This window comes from Arachis stenosperma, chromosome 1 (genome assembly GCF_014773155.1).
Source record: "Arachis stenosperma cultivar V10309 chromosome 1, arast.V10309.gnm1.PFL2, whole genome shotgun sequence".
Taxonomy (NCBI): Eukaryota; Viridiplantae; Streptophyta; class Magnoliopsida; order Fabales; family Fabaceae; genus Arachis; species Arachis stenosperma.
Genome location: NC_080377.1, coordinates 5,679,967 through 5,697,014, shown reverse-complemented (window position 1 = coordinate 5,697,014; position 17,048 = coordinate 5,679,967). Strand labels below are relative to the sequence as shown.

At 36.8% G+C, this 17,048-nt stretch overlaps 1 protein-coding gene and 1 non-coding gene across 2 annotated transcripts; one reads left to right on the top strand and one right to left on the bottom strand.

The window, feature by feature from the left end:
- The first annotated feature begins 7,537 nt into the window (after window positions 1-7,537).
- Window positions 7,538-9,351, top strand: LOC130974168 (uncharacterized). The gene is made up of 3 exons (XM_057898931.1): window positions 7,538-7,940; window positions 8,057-8,967; window positions 9,034-9,351. Exons 1-3 carry the CDS (start codon window positions 7,538-7,540, stop codon window positions 9,349-9,351), a joined length of 1,632 nt encoding a protein of 543 aa, XP_057754914.1.
- A 6,661-nt stretch (window positions 9,352-16,012) lies between these two features.
- LOC130948516 (small nucleolar RNA R71) lies at window positions 16,013-16,120 on the bottom strand. Its single transcript, XR_009073082.1, has one exon. It is a non-coding gene; the product is annotated as a small nucleolar RNA R71 (small nucleolar RNA).
- Window positions 16,121-17,048: the final 928 nt, after the last annotated feature.

The following is a 17,048-nucleotide window of genomic DNA, read 5'->3' as shown; positions in this document are numbered from 1 at the left end:
CTAGATATAAAATCAATTTTATATTATATTCAACATTATAATAAAATATATCATCAAATCATCAATACTAAAAAATTTACATACGATTATATTTATATAAGATTAATAATTAAAAATTATTAAAAAAAAATTAACTATAAATTTTATAAAAAAATAATTACACATGAGTTTTCACCCGTTAATATATCCTACAAATATTACGTACCAAAAATATTTCCAATTTGTAATGTTTCCCTTCATTTCAAATTTTCAGTCAATTTCTTGTAACTATAAATAGTCACCGACATTAGCATCTTTGAAGGTATAAGCTTAAGTCAATACACGCTTTTGGTGATTCCTTGTATTAAAACTCAGTCACCCAACACAATACATTCCTTATGATTCCTTGTATTAAAACTCAGTCACCCAACACAATACATTCCTCTTTTTCAAGGATATATTTATTCCAATCAACTCAATGACAGATAACAACATAATAAGCACAACATCATCATGCAAACAAACAAAAGGGTAACTAATTCATTCTAATTCAATCCCTCAAAGTATTTTTCCCCTGAAATAAATGGTGTACTTATCATTTTCTTACTCTCTTAATTTCTTTGAAATCATCATAGGGTGTATATATTTCTAATAACCTTGGAAGCAGCTTCAATTGGAATAAAGTACCAAGGACAAACCACCAATCCATTTCAAGAATTACAACCCATCATTCTGCTTTTCCTCACAGCAATATTTTGCCATGCTATTACACTAATAACTTCAAAACTTGGCTGCCAAATTCTCATTATCTTCCATGTTTCTGGGGTACTTGGCTGTGAGACACTACTTTGGATCCTTGTTGCCCAATTTTGGTGGTGGTATGCGATCATCAATGTGGTTCCATTATTAGTAGTCTTATTGTGCCTCTACCACAAGAGAATTTGCGAGTTCCTCTGGAATCTTCTTAGTGCATGTGTTCATTGGATATTGTTGCTGCTTGAGGCCTCTAACATGGTTGATGATCACATAAAAGATTTGGAAGCACAAGAAAGGTAGTGAAAGACTGAAAGCACAAGAAATACCATTTTTATATTTTGTATTTCTTTGATTGTCTCTCTAGTTTGGTTATAGATGACTAGAATAATTTATTTTTGAGAATCATAGAAGTGTTGGTGACTTGGGTGGTGCTTTTGCTTCGTTTACTAATGTAACTCAACATCTTATTTAGATTTTTGTGAGTGTTTAGTTATAAAAAATAAAATAAGCCCGTTTTTTAAGTGAATTACTGAATTGCCGGTTTTTATCAAAGACTATTAATCATCTCAAAGATAAAAAAAAGGGAAATTCATTACAACACAGGAAAATTCTGTAATTTAACGAGTTGATCAGATTTTATTCTCACCATACAGGTTGTGAATATATTATGGAATAGAAGTTTGTTGTTAGTTAATATGCACGAATAATTCAAAAGCAGCGAATTGGGTAATAAAAACAATGACAGGTTTTCACAAATATCAGCCACTAAAATAGAGTTGATCAATGCTATTTGTACACCAAAATCAACTACTAAAATTAGTCATTAATATATTTGTGTATAAATACATGTGTGGTTTAATTTATTTTCAATGTGTATTTATATTCCAACATGTATTTTATACTGATGGTTAATTTGGTGGCTGATTTTAGTTTACACGTAGCATAACCTATAAAAGACATAATTTATTTTTTCACAGAGTTTATTTGAAGCTTATTAGCTTATACACATACTTTATATTTTCAAAATGCTTGAATATTATTCTGCTGGTTTGAGCACATATATAAACTTTCACGTCGTTAGAGAGAGGAATGGAACATGTCGCTCGTATGTGAATCTCTCTTTTTTGTTTATGCGTTTTGATGGTTTAGTGGTTTTGTCTTTTTATTAAGAATAAAATTGTAAAGTATGTCCGGAGTGTCAATTAAAGTAGAAAATATTTTGAGTAAACTGAATTGTTACAGATGATATTAGAATTAATATCTAGCTCAATGTGCCAATAAAAATGTTATTAGATCTATTAAAGAAAACCGTAAGACATGATCTGAAGTACAAAAACAGACCATATTTTAAAAGGGGTGAATTGCATGGTTACATAACATCTTTAAAGGTTTGTTTGGATGATCTTTTTAGAAGAAATTTTTTTTAATAATTTTTTAAAAAAATAAAATAATTTTATGTTTGAATATTTCATAATAAAAGATATTTTTATCAATCAATTATGTTTGAGTAAAATAAGATAAAAATATTTTTTATTTATTTATTATGTAAAAAATATCTTTTTTTTAAAATAAAAAAATATAAATTATAGTTTTTCAAAAAAAATATTTTTATTTTTACTATGAAAAATTTGTCAAACACGCTAAAAAATAAAAAAAATTTATTAAATTTTTTTTATCAATTTAATTATTCCAAACAAGCATTAATCCTATGTCAAATTTTCTTACTACAAAAAAAAAATTTATGAATATATACAAAAATATGTTGATTGATTTCGATAATTTATATACATAATTAAAATTATAATTTGACTCACTATTTAAAATTTTAGGAATTAAAATAGTTCATTTATATTAAAAACTAATTTAATTTTATATTAATAGGAAATTGTTTTGTGACATTTGAGGCGAATATGTTACGTGACATAAAAAAAACTAATTTAACTTACAATTATTTTTTTAAAACACAAATTTAAAATATCTAACTTTCTAAAGTTTGAACATTAATCTTAAACCTTAATAAAAGAAAAAGTCTAAAACCAACAATTTTATTAAATTCTGGACCAGTAAAGAAAAGTGAGTCATTGGATAAAATTTTACACCAATCTCACACAATTAAAATCATTATTGATGACTATTTGATGGCTACATATCACAAAAGTTGCTGGTCCTACTACTCCTCTTAATAAAATATTCAGAGACCATTTTTAGTGTTGATCCCACATATTTCATCCTAAGAAGTGTTGGATGTCATGTCCCTCCCCTGGAGCGGATCTAGTCTAGTGATGGTTTAGAAAACATGTTTGCACAAATAGAATTGCCCACAGAAATGCTGAACAAATAGGCAGAAAGAGACACACCGAGCAACAATATGCACTCAAATAACACGTCTTTAGATTTTCATAGAGGTTTAATTTGCAATAAACTATATATTTAAATATAATAACTTTTTGTTGAGGGTTTACCATTTTAAATCCGCATAAACTAGACACCACAATATATACTCCATTTGCTTTAAAGAATTTAATAGTAAAGTGGTGAGTTTGATTCGTAGTTCACTAAGGGAGTTTCACACTATTTTTGTTATGCATCAATTTTTGTCTCCTCCTTTACTTTATTTGTATTGGGTTTCATCTCCAGTTCATTCTGTTAAATTGAATTGTGATGCTAGTTGGTTTGCTCCTTTTGGCTATGCTGGTTTTGGTTATATCATTCGCAATCCTGATAGATGTTGGTTGAAAGGTTGCACTGAGAAAGTCGAAGTGTGTAGTGTTTTTTTTGCTGAATTGTATGCAATTTGGAGAGGTTTACTTCTTGCTTTGGAGAGTGGATTTCGTGAGGTTATTTGTGAAACAGACTGTTTAGAAGCTCTTTTCTCGTAAACCAAAGAATGCTTGGTAAGGATATTCCGGAATGGAATTTGGCAAAACATATACATGAGGTTATGAATTGGAATTGGAGAGTCTCTATTCTTTTAATTCAGAGGACTGCAAATAGTGTTGCAGATTGTATGGCTAAAGCAGCTGCTTCTAGCGCGGACGACATTCACTCGAATTGGAGCCAACCATGGAATGAGCTTCAACATCTAATAGATTTAGATATGACTCTAGCTAATTAATTTGGTTTTTTCTATTTTTTTTTCTTTCTTTTCTGTTTAATCACCATATATATATATATATATATATATATATATATATATGATAAAAAATTGCGATGTATACACACTAAATCCGTTATCATATATATAGTTAATAACTTTATCTTTACTCTCCTTCACAAAAACGATAAAGAATATGTTTAATTAATTTATTTCTTAGGTCTGAACTTTATTTATTTATTTTTTCTTTTTCATAAACATTGCAGTTGAAGATTTGAAGCTACGATGGTTGACATGCTTTGAACACTGCCTAATAAGTGCCTATATAACACGATGTATTATATATCAGAAGCTATAATAACTTCTAAATGTGCTTCCTGATTTGCACTTTGACCTTCTTTTCCAACTTCATCACAAGGCTCCGTAGTACGGAAACAATAATTAGCCACTAGAAGAAGAAGATTATTATGAAGATCAATTATAATCTCATAAATATGCTTGTAGTAGAAGCAAACTCCCACAACTAATATCATTAGGACGTTAAGGATAATAAACCACCAAAGCTGAGCCACCAGGATCCACAAGAGTGACTCACATGAAATTGTGCCAGAAACATGAAAGAGAACGATTATTGTTATTGAATTCGGCATAATAACAATGTTATGGTTTGTGATTGCTAGTGCCATTGCATGACAAGGTGTAGCTAAAAGGAAAAGTAACATGCTTGCATGAATTTCTTGAAATGGATTGGTGTTGATGCCTTCATACTTTATTGCAATTGAAGCTAACTCCAATGTCACAACACAAATGTAGAGTCTAAGGGGTATCCAGAAAAAAAAAAATAAGGGAAAAGTGTAGTTAATAGATAAAATTACGAAATAAAGAACAGTACAATAATTAACTGATTAAAATAATCTAAATAATTAATCTTAAATTAAAAAAATAAATATTTAAATAATTTAAATAATCAACTTGATATTTTAAACTGAACATTTAAGTAATTTTAGAATTAAAAGATTATAAGAAATATAATTTGAGCAAACTTTAATTTCCACCCACAAATATTCAAAGCTTCAATAAACTTATCAATTAAAAAATAAAATTGACTTTGTGCCTATAAAAAAAATAGATTTTAGTTATAAAACTATAAACAATTCCAAAAAAATTATCCATAATTCTTAAATGATCAGTTTTAACCTAACCTAACCTATTTATCTGTAATTCTCAAGCCTTGACCCTTTACCCTTTGGTGTAGCGGTGCTTGTATATGACTTGCATTTCCACATCTCTTGCTCCTGCATGGAAATTATTGTTTGTTTTTGTGGCTGAGATGAGAATCCATCGTTGATCGCTAATTACTATTCCGTATCCACTCCATTTTTAGGCAGCACTCACCAACTAATGGTGGAGGCTCATCGCAACGCCAGCGTTCGTGATCAGAGAGGATTTTGGAGAGTGTGATGCTGGGGGTGCTAAAGTGTGGATAAGAGTTGGATGGAAAATGATTTATTAGGTAATGGTGGTAAAAGGCTGGAAAATTATTTATAATTAATTTTATTTTTTCATAAATAAATTTATCAATGTTATTCTAAAGTTTAAACACATAATATTAAATAAGATAAAATTTAATTTAGTTTTTAATGTTTTATCTAAGTCCTAATTCTATTTTTAATGTTTAAAATATTTTATTTTTTTAAATATTTTATTTCATTGAATTTTATCTCCAATTAAAATTAATTTAAAAAATATATATATTTTTCTATTATAATTTTTTTATTGTTCTTTTATCATTTTTACTCTCAAATTACTAGAACCACCACTATAATTACTTTTTTCTTAATAAAAGATAATAGCATTATGGTTATCATAATTATGATTTTTGATATTATTTAAAAAGAAATTATAATAAAAGAAAAAATATTTTTAAAATAAAAATTTTAATTTTTAATCAAAGAACTAAAATATAACAAAATACTAAAATATAACAAAATAAAATATTTAAAAAAATAAAATACTTTAAATATTAAAAAATATTAAAATTTAATTTAAATCTTAAAAATTAAATAATACTTTACTCCTTAAATAAGAAAAAAACGTGCCCATTCAAAAAGTATTTTTATGTAAAACAAAAAATTTCTTTTGTTAGGTGTGTACTTGGAACGCACCCAATGCATATCCCCGTATCCGGTTGGCAAAAAATGTTGGATTCAAATTTTGAACATTAATTATAACCATATAGTCCAACCCCACATTTTGGGTATCTAAGATGTTATTTTTACATTGCATTCATCCGAATTAAAAGTGAGTATCATTATTGTTGTTAAAGAATAAAGAGAGATTACAAAGAAAGCTGGATTACCTGTGGGAATGGGTGCTTGTTGTGACGATATTAGTACTATTGCTACTTCCTGTCATGTTAGCGTGACTGATCGGATGAACAAATGATAGAGTATTTCTATAAAATGGAAATATATATGTTGCTTACAAACACTAATTATGGGAGGGTTCTATGTTGAGGAAGTAGGTATTTATAAGAAATTATTCTCTCTCTCTCTCTCTTACATTAGATATTGAAACAGTAGTGACAATGGAATAGATTAGATATATTGAAACAGTAGTGAGAATGAAAAGAGACAGGAGAGACAGGATCTACATGATACCGCCGAATTATTAGAAAAAAAAAAAAGATTAGTCATACCGCCGTTTCTTTTTTAGGAAAATTGCTAGAATGATTATTTTTAACTAATAGTTAATCATCAATGTTTTAAAGTTTAGATTAAAATTTAAAAATATGGTATTGAATTATAGTAAACTAAAAAGTTAAATTAATAATTAAAATTATAATAACTAAAAATAATAAATTTTACTAAATTTTAAATATTTTTCTATATTTAATTTAGCCCCTCTCAATCTCTCTCAGTTTTCGTAAAATAATTTTAAAATAAATATTTGTATACAGTTGGATTTGTCTTTGTACATATTATATAGTCTAAGAATATAGAAACGACCCAATAAAAATTCGTGAAATTAATTTTTGGTCCTTAACTCTATCTAAAATTTAACCTAGTTCTTTTCTTGAATATACATCTCTATCATTTTTTTTCTTATGCTTATTTAATTAATATCAAAAGTAGTAGCTAGATACAAAAAATTGATCTTTTATACTATTTATATTATTTTTTATTTATATATTATTTAAAGAGAGAGAAAGGTACGATACCTATTAATTATTGTTTCATAGAAATTTCGCTGCAAGAGGGAATGCTGAGATGATATGCAGGACACAAATCTCTTAGCTTTATTTATATATTATTTGAAGAGAGAGAAAGGTACCTATTTTTTAGAGTAATTTATCCAAATAAATAAAGTGGGTGAAAATTTTATTCAAATACATAAAATAGATATCTCTTACGTACATGTGCATTTTCACACTTCTATGTAATTCATGGGAAGCTACCACGGTTTTTCATTTGAACATAAACCGTGATAGCTAGCAACGGATTATGAGTTGTGTAGTTTGTGTGTAAACTGTGGCAAGCTGCAACGGTTTACGATGGGACAAAGCGAAGCATAAACCGTGGCAGGCTCCCACGGTTTATGAAGGAGGAATTTTGATCATAAACCGGTGTAGGTCACAACGGTTTAGGAACACGGAAACTCTATATATATGTGGGTGATATTCTACTTGCATAAGAGATCATTCTCACAATGACAAGTGAGGAGGATAGTGTTCTTGCCTTAGTGCATTGCTTTGGGAAAATTAAAAAAAGCAAAAGCTATGGTGTGAAGTTCATTGACAGAGAACCACTGAGTGTGTTCATCAGTTCGTCAAGCACTTTGTCAGATCTAAAGAACAGTATCTTGCAGAAGCTTGGCGTCTTTGGTACCAAGTGGGTGAAGAAGCTATTCTACAAGATTCCCATCGCAGTTGTCTCGACCGCTGTTCAGTATGATACCTTTGTGCTAGTGGCTGATGAAGATATTAGGGTTCTGTTCCATTGTGTTAGGAGTTTTCCAGAGATCCGAATTCACGAGTTGTTTGCGAAGTTGGAGATCGGTGTCGATAGTTCTGGGGCATCAGCTCCAGTTCATAGCTCGACTGCCGCGGGAGGTGCGTCAAGTTCGATGCCTACGGTCAGACCGTATCTTCCCCGGTGGGATCCCCTACGTTCGCGGCTGATTTAGAGCGAACGGAGGTTCTTGGTTCTGTACAGTTGGAGAATGTAGGAATCTTTGAGCAGCCTGACGTCATGGGCATCGGTGGTTGCCAATTACCTTATATGCAAGGCTTTGGTGAACCTGATCGAGTAGAGAATGCAATGTGTGACGATGACTCTGACCAGGAGCCTGTCGATATCATCGGGGACAGCGACGACGACACAGGTGCCAATCCACATGCGCAGCATGGGCCTTCAAGTTCTGCTTCTCAACAGTACCCTCCACACTTCTCCACACTAAACTTGGAGGTTCTGGGTCAACAGGAGGACGGTGGTAACACGGTCGGGGGCTCTTCTACAGAATTCCAGATTGGGCAATCTTTCCAGAATAAAGATGAGGCTGTGCTGAGTGTGAAGGACTATAGCATCCGGCGAGGTGTTGAGTACAGAGTCATCGAATCAGATCATCTGAAGTATCATGGAAAATGCAAGCAATTCGGCAAGGGTTGTACTTGGTTGATTCGCGTTGCGCTGCGTGCACGAAAGGACACTTGGGAGGTTAGGAGGTACAACGGGCCACACACATGCTTAGCAACCTCTATTTCCAGTGATCACCGTCAGCTGGATTACCACGTTATCTGTGCGAGGATTTTTCCGTTGGTTAGGGCAGATGCTGCAGTTATGGTAAAGGTACTGCAACAAGTTACAGAAGCCGATTATGGTTTCAGGCCTAGTTACAGGAAGGTTTGGATGGCGAAGCAGAAGGAAGTGGCACAAATATATGGAGATTGGGAAGAGTCGTACGCGGAGTTGCCACGTTGGATGCTAGGAGTACAGTCAACAATGGCCGGAACAATAACCGTGTTGAAGACCTCTCCTGTTCGGCTTCGTGGTGAGGTTGATGAGTCGACGGTGTACTTTCACCGATTATTCTGGACATTCCCACCCTGTATCGAGGCATTCCGTCATTGCAAGCCCCTCGTCAGTATTGACGGTACCCACTTGTATGGCAAGTATGGAGGGACGCTGCTGTTGGCGATAGCGTAGGATGGGAACTCCAACATCCTCCCCATTGCATTCGCCCTTGTGGAAGGAGAAAATGCAGAGTCGTGGTCATTCTTCTTGTCCAACCTACGAGAGCATGTGACTCCTCAGGAGGGTGTCCTTGTAATCTCTGACAGGCATAATGGGATCAAGGCAGCGCTTGAGGCACCTGAGACTGGGTGGCTGCCTCCACGTGCTTTTCGAGCATACTGTATTCGGCATGTGACAGCGAATTTTGCCCTAACTTTCAAAGGTAAGGACTCAAGGAGGATGTTAGTGAATGCTGCCTACGCAAAGACTGAAGCAGAGTTTTATTACTAGTTTGACATCATGCGGACTGAGAATCCAGCAATGTGTGATTGGGCCAATCGGATGGAGTACGACAAATGGACCCAACATGAGGATAGTGGTAGACGGTTCGGTCATATGACAACCAACATTAGTGAATGTGTGAACTCGGTGCTAAAGGGAACTCGAAACCTCCCGGTCACATCATTGGTTCAGTCAACTTACGGGAGGCTTGCTCAGCTTTTTGTGGTACGGGGACAAACAGCAGAGGCACAACTCGGATCTGGTAATGAATTTTGCCAGGCATTGGCCAAGGCAATTGATCGGAATCTAAGAGACTCAAGGTGCTTCACTGTCACGTTATACGACAGACATCAATCGGAGTACACCGTGGCCGAGACAACACCAACCGGGGGCTTCTCGCTGGGTAGCTATAGAGTTTCCCTTAAAGATCACATATGCGACTGTGGCCACTTTCAGGCGCTGCATTATCCTTGTTGCCACGCCATTGCATGTTGCGCCTACTCCCGCCTTAATTGGGCGTCTTATGTTCATGAGGTGTATCGTATGAGTGAAGTTTTCAACGTTTACAAGTAGGGTTTTGTTCCGCCTATCTCAGAAGGCCTATGGCCTCCATATGCTGGGCCAACCATCATTCCTGACCCTAACATGAGGCGTGCAAAGGAAGGTCGTCCAAGGGCAACCAGGATCCGTGGTAGTATGGATCAGTCTCTGGAGAACCAGCTGAAGCGCTGTGGGCTATGTCGTCAGGCTGGGCATACGCGGAGGAACTGTGACCAGCGAAGACATACTACCGGGAGGGATGCGTAGATGTCATTACCTTGTTGTTTTAGTTGTTTTATGAACTGTTCAGTTGAGTTATGTATGGTTGCTTAAGTCTATTAATGTCACCATATTGATTTTCTGCATTGATTTCATATGAATAAATTCCGCTTATTTTAGATGTTTGATTGCATCAATGTGGTATCATTTAGACTGCGCATGATAATTGTGATAGAATACATGTATATCATAGAATCTCAAACCGCTTAAACTATCAAATATATAACAGATAACATATTAGACAATTATCAAACCTTTTTTAACTATCAAATACATGGCAGATAACATTTTACAGAAGTCTGAAATACATAAGCCTAAATAGCATGCGAAGAACATAAACTAATATAGTTCCTATCGGACGTGACAATATGACATAACTAATCAGAATCCTCAATGGTGTCACTGTCATCATCATTGAACTGACCGAGCAGGTGACCTCCGGTGCCACACAATGGAGGACGCCTCACCCTCCTAGGTCTCTACTCTACCGCTGGTCCTGATGGCTGTGCGGGAACGGCGCTGAATGCTGAGGCTGGGGTCCCTCCTAATGGGAACCATGGGTCAATCGGAGATGCTGCAGGCTCGTTGAGGTCAACGGCCAACTAAGGAAGAACATCGTCAGTCTGTGGCTGGTGATCAGCAAAATGGGACTGGTGGTCAGGCATCTGTGGCCTATAATGGGTCCCATCATCATCCATAAGCATGTCTGCTATATCCCTATAGAACTCTGACTCAATAACAGGATCATCAATGTCCATCCCAACAGCCGCAGTGGTATACTCAGCAAACGCATGTGGGGCGACATTCCCAAAGAGCTGATAGCTACTGCCCACATCGTAGGTCGGCTGATCCATAGCTGAGACTGAACCAACTACATCCTCACCAACACCATGCTGAGTGCCCTGATCATCAACGGAACGTACTCTACCTCGAGCCCCTCCACGGCCGTCCCGCCCTGCCTGTCATCTACCTCTACGTCGAGGAACACGATACTCCACCGCATCTCCATGATCAGCTCTAAGGATGTCCTCCTCCAAACGGTCAGCCAGCTCTCGCCACTCTCGATCCGTGGTACGGGTGCATATACGCCGACGCCGATCTACTCGCTTGTTATCTGGTCTGTCGTAAACGTGCACTCTAGGAGGTGCCTGTGACGACCCTCTGTGACGAGCCTTCTCAGTCAACACAATCAGCCTAGGATCCTAAAATGCAACATCTGGGGATAGGAATCTGTGCGCCACACGGCACCACCACTCCAGGTAGTCTGACACTCTGATGATGGACCGGGATCAAGAACTCGATCGACCCAGATGACTAAATGAAGCCGGTTCTCCCAATGCTGATGCCACTCCCGATAATACGTGGGGAACCACCTGTTCCCACCCCTGCCATCCTTCGCATGTAGCCAATCTATGTTCAGAGCTGGCTGAGGGAGATGCTGAACACCGCCAAACTGCGGTAGAACCCGGTCGACCTGATGCCACTCAATCGCAGCAAAATATATCAGGCTAGTGACGGCCGTCCATAGCCTACGGTGCTCGTCAACTAGTATCTCTGGATGAATAACAGCACCAACCTCGGCAGAAGAATAAGGCTCCCACACAAAGTGTATCGAAATAGTAAGGGTTTCATCAGACCACAACACTTAACATAAACCAGTGAAACTAAGAGCAATAACTAAATGACTCACGTTGTGGACACGCAATCGATCCAAGAAAAGACGTGCAGATACTAATCTTTGATCCCCTGCATCGTTCCTCGGCAGATACGTAGCCCACCTATAATTTTCATTAAAATGATGTCATAACTAGAAAGAACACATGATGTTGAACAACTTGTGAACTGAAAATAATAAACCGTACCTGGAGGCAAGAGGAAACTCGAATACATCAAACCCACTAAGCCTCAACGTGGAAAACCTCTAGAAAATCCAAGACTGTAGAAGCTGTAGCGGCCCGGCCAAGTTAACAACGTTTCTGTTCGTCCCACGACAAAGACATCTATACAGCCAGGCCAGTGCAGCCGAACCCCAGCTATATCTGCCAAAGTCGTCCAACGATGCCAAATAAGGCAACCAGCAAAGGTGGACCCGGTTTGCATTTTTGTCCGCAAACAGTTGAGACGACAAGAGCATCAGAATATAAGCACGGGCGTATATACGCACGGTCTCATCAGTAGCATCTGCTGGTAGAACCTGGAACCTCTCATGGAACCATGTGTAGCACACTGTCATCTGTTTTACTTTACTCTGCGGAGGTAACTGATGAGCGGATAATTTGTATGCTTTTTGGCATTGTTTTTAGTAGGTTTTTGGTATCTTTTAGTTAGTTTTTAGTATATTTTCATTAGTTTTTAATTAAAATTCACTTTTCTGGACTTTACTATGAGTTTGTGTGTTTTTCTGTGATTTCAGGTATTTTCTGGCTGAAATTGAGGGATCTGAGCAAAAATCTGATTCAGAGACTCAAAAGGACTGCAGATGCTGTTGGATTCTGACCTCCCTGCACTCGAAGTGGATTTTCTGGAGCTACAGAAGCCCAATTGGCGCGCTCTCAACGGCGTTGGAAAGTAGACATCCTGGGCTTTCCAGCAATATATAATAGTCCATACTTTGCCCAAGATTTGATGGCCCAAACCGGCGTTCAAAGTCACCCTCAGAATTCCCAGCGTTAAACGCCCAAACTGGCACAAGAATGGGAGTTAAACGCCCAAACTGGCACCAAAACGGGAGTTAAACGCCAAGAAGAGTCTCTACACGAAAAATGCTTCATTGCTCAGCCCAAGCACACACCAAGTGGGCCCGGAAGTGGATTTTTATGTCATTTACTCATTCTTGTACACCTTAGGCTACTAGTTTCTATAAGTAGGACCTTTTACTATTGTATTTTCATCTTGGTTCTTCTGGTTCCCTCTCTGGGGCCGAAACCAATGATCACTTTGTTCTTATGTATTTTCAACGGTGGAGTTTCTACACACCATAGATTAAGGTGTGGAGCTCTGCTGTACCTCGAGTATTAATGCAATTACTATTGTTCTTCCATTCAATTCCACTTGTTCTTTATCCAAGATATCACTTGTTCTTCAACATGATGAAGGTGATGATTGACGCCCATCACCATTCTCACCCATGAACAAGGTGACTGACAACCATTCTTGTTCTATAAGCATCTGAGGCTTAGTGAATATCTCTTGGATTCTTCGGAGTCTTTGTGGTATAGGCAGGACCTGATGGCGGCATTCAAGAGAATCCGGAAGGTCTAACCTTGTCTGTGGTATTCTGAGTAGGATTCAATGACTGAATGACTGTGACGTGCTTCAAACCCTGAGGGCGGGGCGTTAGTGATAACGCAAAAGAATCACTGGATTCTATTCCGCGCCTGATTGAGAACCGACAGATGAATTCCGCTATGCTGTGACGGAGCATATGCAATCGCTTTCACTGAGAGGATGGGAGGTAGCTGCTGACAACAGTGAAACCCTACACGAGCTTGCCATGGAAAGGAGTAAGAAGGATTGGATGAAGGCAGTAGGAAAGCAGAGAGACGGAAGGGAAGGCATCTTCATACACTTGTCTGAAGCTCTTACACCAATGATATACATAAGTATCACTATCTTTATCTTTATGCTTTATTCGTTTATCACTATACCCATTTGAGTCTGCCTGACTGAGATTTACAAGATGACCATAGCTTGCTTCATACCACCAATCTCCGTGGGATCGACCCTTACTCACGTAAGGTATTACTTGGACGACCCAGTGCACTTGCTGGTTAGTTGTGTGAAGTTGTAGTGATCACAATTTCGCGCACCAAGTTTTTGGCGCCGTTGCCGGGGATTGTTCTTGTGTATGGACAACTGACGGTTCATCTTGTTGCTTAGATTAGGTATTTTTCTTCAGAGTTCTTAAGAATGAATTCTAGTGTTTCAAGGTGATGTTCTTATCATCACCAAGGCTGATTGATTCTTATCAATTTAGCTCTTGAATGCAATGTCCTGCTGAAGCTTAGCCGGCCATGTCTAATTCCTTTAGACTAAAGCTTTAGACTAACATTGCATGATTCCTGGAATTCTCATTAAGAATTTTGATACCTTTATTTTCCTTTTCACTTAATTTTCGAAAAAACCCAAAAAATTACAAAATCATAAAATCCAAAATATGTCTTGTTTGAGTCTAGTGTCTCATTTTAAGTTTGGTGTCAATTGCATGTTTCTGTTTTTCTTGCATTTTTCGAATTTATGCATGTGTCTTCACTAATCTTCAAGTTGTTCTTGATGATTTCCTTGTTTTGATCTTTGAATTCTATTGACTTGAGTGTTTTGTTGTTTCTCATATGCATTCTCATCTTGTTAGTGTCAGTAGTATACAAACTGCTAAGTTTGGTGTCTTGCATGCATTGTTATTTAGTTGCATTTTGATTATTCCTCATTATTAAAAATCCAAAAATATTTTTAATTTGAGTCTTTTCAAGTCAATAATACAGAGAATTGAAGATTCAGAACATACTGCAGAGGAATCACACAGAAAAAGCTGGGCATTCAAAAATGCCCAGTGAAGAAGACAGACTGGCGTTTAAACGCCAGCCAGGGTGCCTGGTTGGGCGTTTAACGCCCAAAAGGGTAGTAGTTTGGGCGTTAAACGCCAGAATGTGCACATTCTGGGCGTTTAACGCCAGGATGGCACAAGGGGGAAGATTTTGTTTTCAAATCAAATTTTTTTCAAGTTTTCAAAGCTTTTCAAAATCAAATCTTTTTCAAATCATATCTTTTCAATCAAATGTTTTCAAAATCAATTTCTTTCCTTTTTCAAAGATACTTACTAACAATTAATGATTTGATTGAACATTTTTTGCCTTTTCTGTTGAGGAAGGTTTTATGTTTGAATCATATCTTTTCTTGTTAGGCAAGTCATTAATTTTCAAAACCATATCTTTTCAAATTGTTTTCAAATCATATCTTTTAAAATTGTTTTCAAATCATATCTTCTCAATCACATCTTTTTAAAACCATAACTTTTCAATCAAATCTTTTTAATCACATCTTTTTCAAAATAGTTTTCAATCAAATCTTTTTAATTTCTAATTTCAAAATCTTTTTCAAAAATCACTTTACTTCTTTCCCACTTTTGTTTTCGAAAATCAATTAGTGTTTTTCAAAATGTTTTCAAAATCTTTTACTTAATTTTCGAAAATTACTTCCCTTCTTCTCACATCCTTCTACTTTTGGACTAACACTATCTCTTAATGCAAATTCGAACTCCATCTTCTTTGATAAGTTCGAATTTTCTACTTCTGTCTTCTACTTTTCTTTTCCTCTGACACCTCAAGGAATCTCTATACTGTGACATAGAGGATTCCATATTTCTTGTTTTCTTCTCTTTCATATGAGCAGGAACAAAGACAAAGGCATTCTTGTTGAAGCTGACCGAATTCTTCAAAGAAGAAGAACACATGGCAGCCGAAAACAACAACAATGCAAACAATGCAAGGAAGGTGCTGGGTGACTTTACTGCACCTACTCCCGACTTTTATGGGAGAAGCATCTCTATCCCTGCCATTAGAGCAAACAACTTTGAGCTTAAGCCTCAATTAGTTTCTCTAATGCAACAGAATTGCAAGTTCCATGGACTTCCAATGGAAGATCCTCATCAGTTCTTAGCTGAATTCTTGCAAATCTGTGACACAGTCAAGACTAATAGGGTTGACCCTGAGGTCTATAGACTGATGCTATTCCCTTTTGCTGTAAGAGACAGAGCTAGAATATGGTTGGACTCTCAACCTAAAGAAAGCCTGGACTCTTGGGAAAAGCTAGTCATGCCTTCTTGGCAAAGTTCTTTCCACCTCAAAAATTGAGTAAGCTTAGAGTGGAAGTCCAAACCTTCAGACAGAAGGATGGAGAATCCCTCTATGAAGCTTGGGAAAGATACAAACAATTAATCAGAAAGTGTCCTTCTGACATGCTTTCTGAATGGAGCATCATAGGTATTTTCTATGATGGTCTCTCTGAACTATCCAAATGTCTTTGGATAGCTCTGCTGGAGGATCTCTTCATCTGAGGAAGAAGCCTATGATCCTGAGAACCCTTCAATGGAAGAGGTGAATTACCTAGGAGAACCCTATGGAAACACCTATAATTCTTCATGGAGAAATCACCCAAATTTCTCATGGAAGAATCAAGAGAGACCTCAACAAGGTTTCAATAATAGTAATGGTGGAAGAAATAGGTTTAGCAATGGCAAGCCTTTTCCATCATCTTCTCAGCAACAGACAGAGAGTTCTAAGCAGAATACCTCTAACTTAGCAACCATGGTCTCTGATCTAATAAAGACCACTCAAAGTTTCATGACTGAAACAAGGTCCTCCATTAGGAATATGGAAGGACAAGTGGGTCAGCTGAGTAAGGAAGTTACTGAACTCCCTCCTAGTACTCTCCCAAGTAATACAGAAGAAAATCCAAAAGGAGAGTGCAAGGCCATCAACATGGCCGAATTCTGGGAGGAAGAAGAGGCAGTGAACGCCACTGAGGAAGACCTCACTGGACGTCCACTGGCCTCCAATGAGTTCCCCAATGAGGAACCATGGGAATCTGAGGCTCAAAATGAGACCATAGAGATTCCATTGGACTTGTAGAGAATGTTTTGGTTAAGATTGAAGACCACTACATCCCTACTGATTTCATAGTCCTAGAGACTGGGAAGTGCATGGATAAATCCATCATCCTTGGCAGACCCTTCCTAGCCACAGCAAAGGCTGTGATCGATGTTGATAGAGGAGAGTTGATCATTCAAGTGAATGAAGAATCCTTGGTGTTTAAGGCCCAAGGACATCCATCTATCATCATGGAGAGGAAGCTTGAAGAGCTTCCCTCAAATCAGAGACAAATAGAGCCCC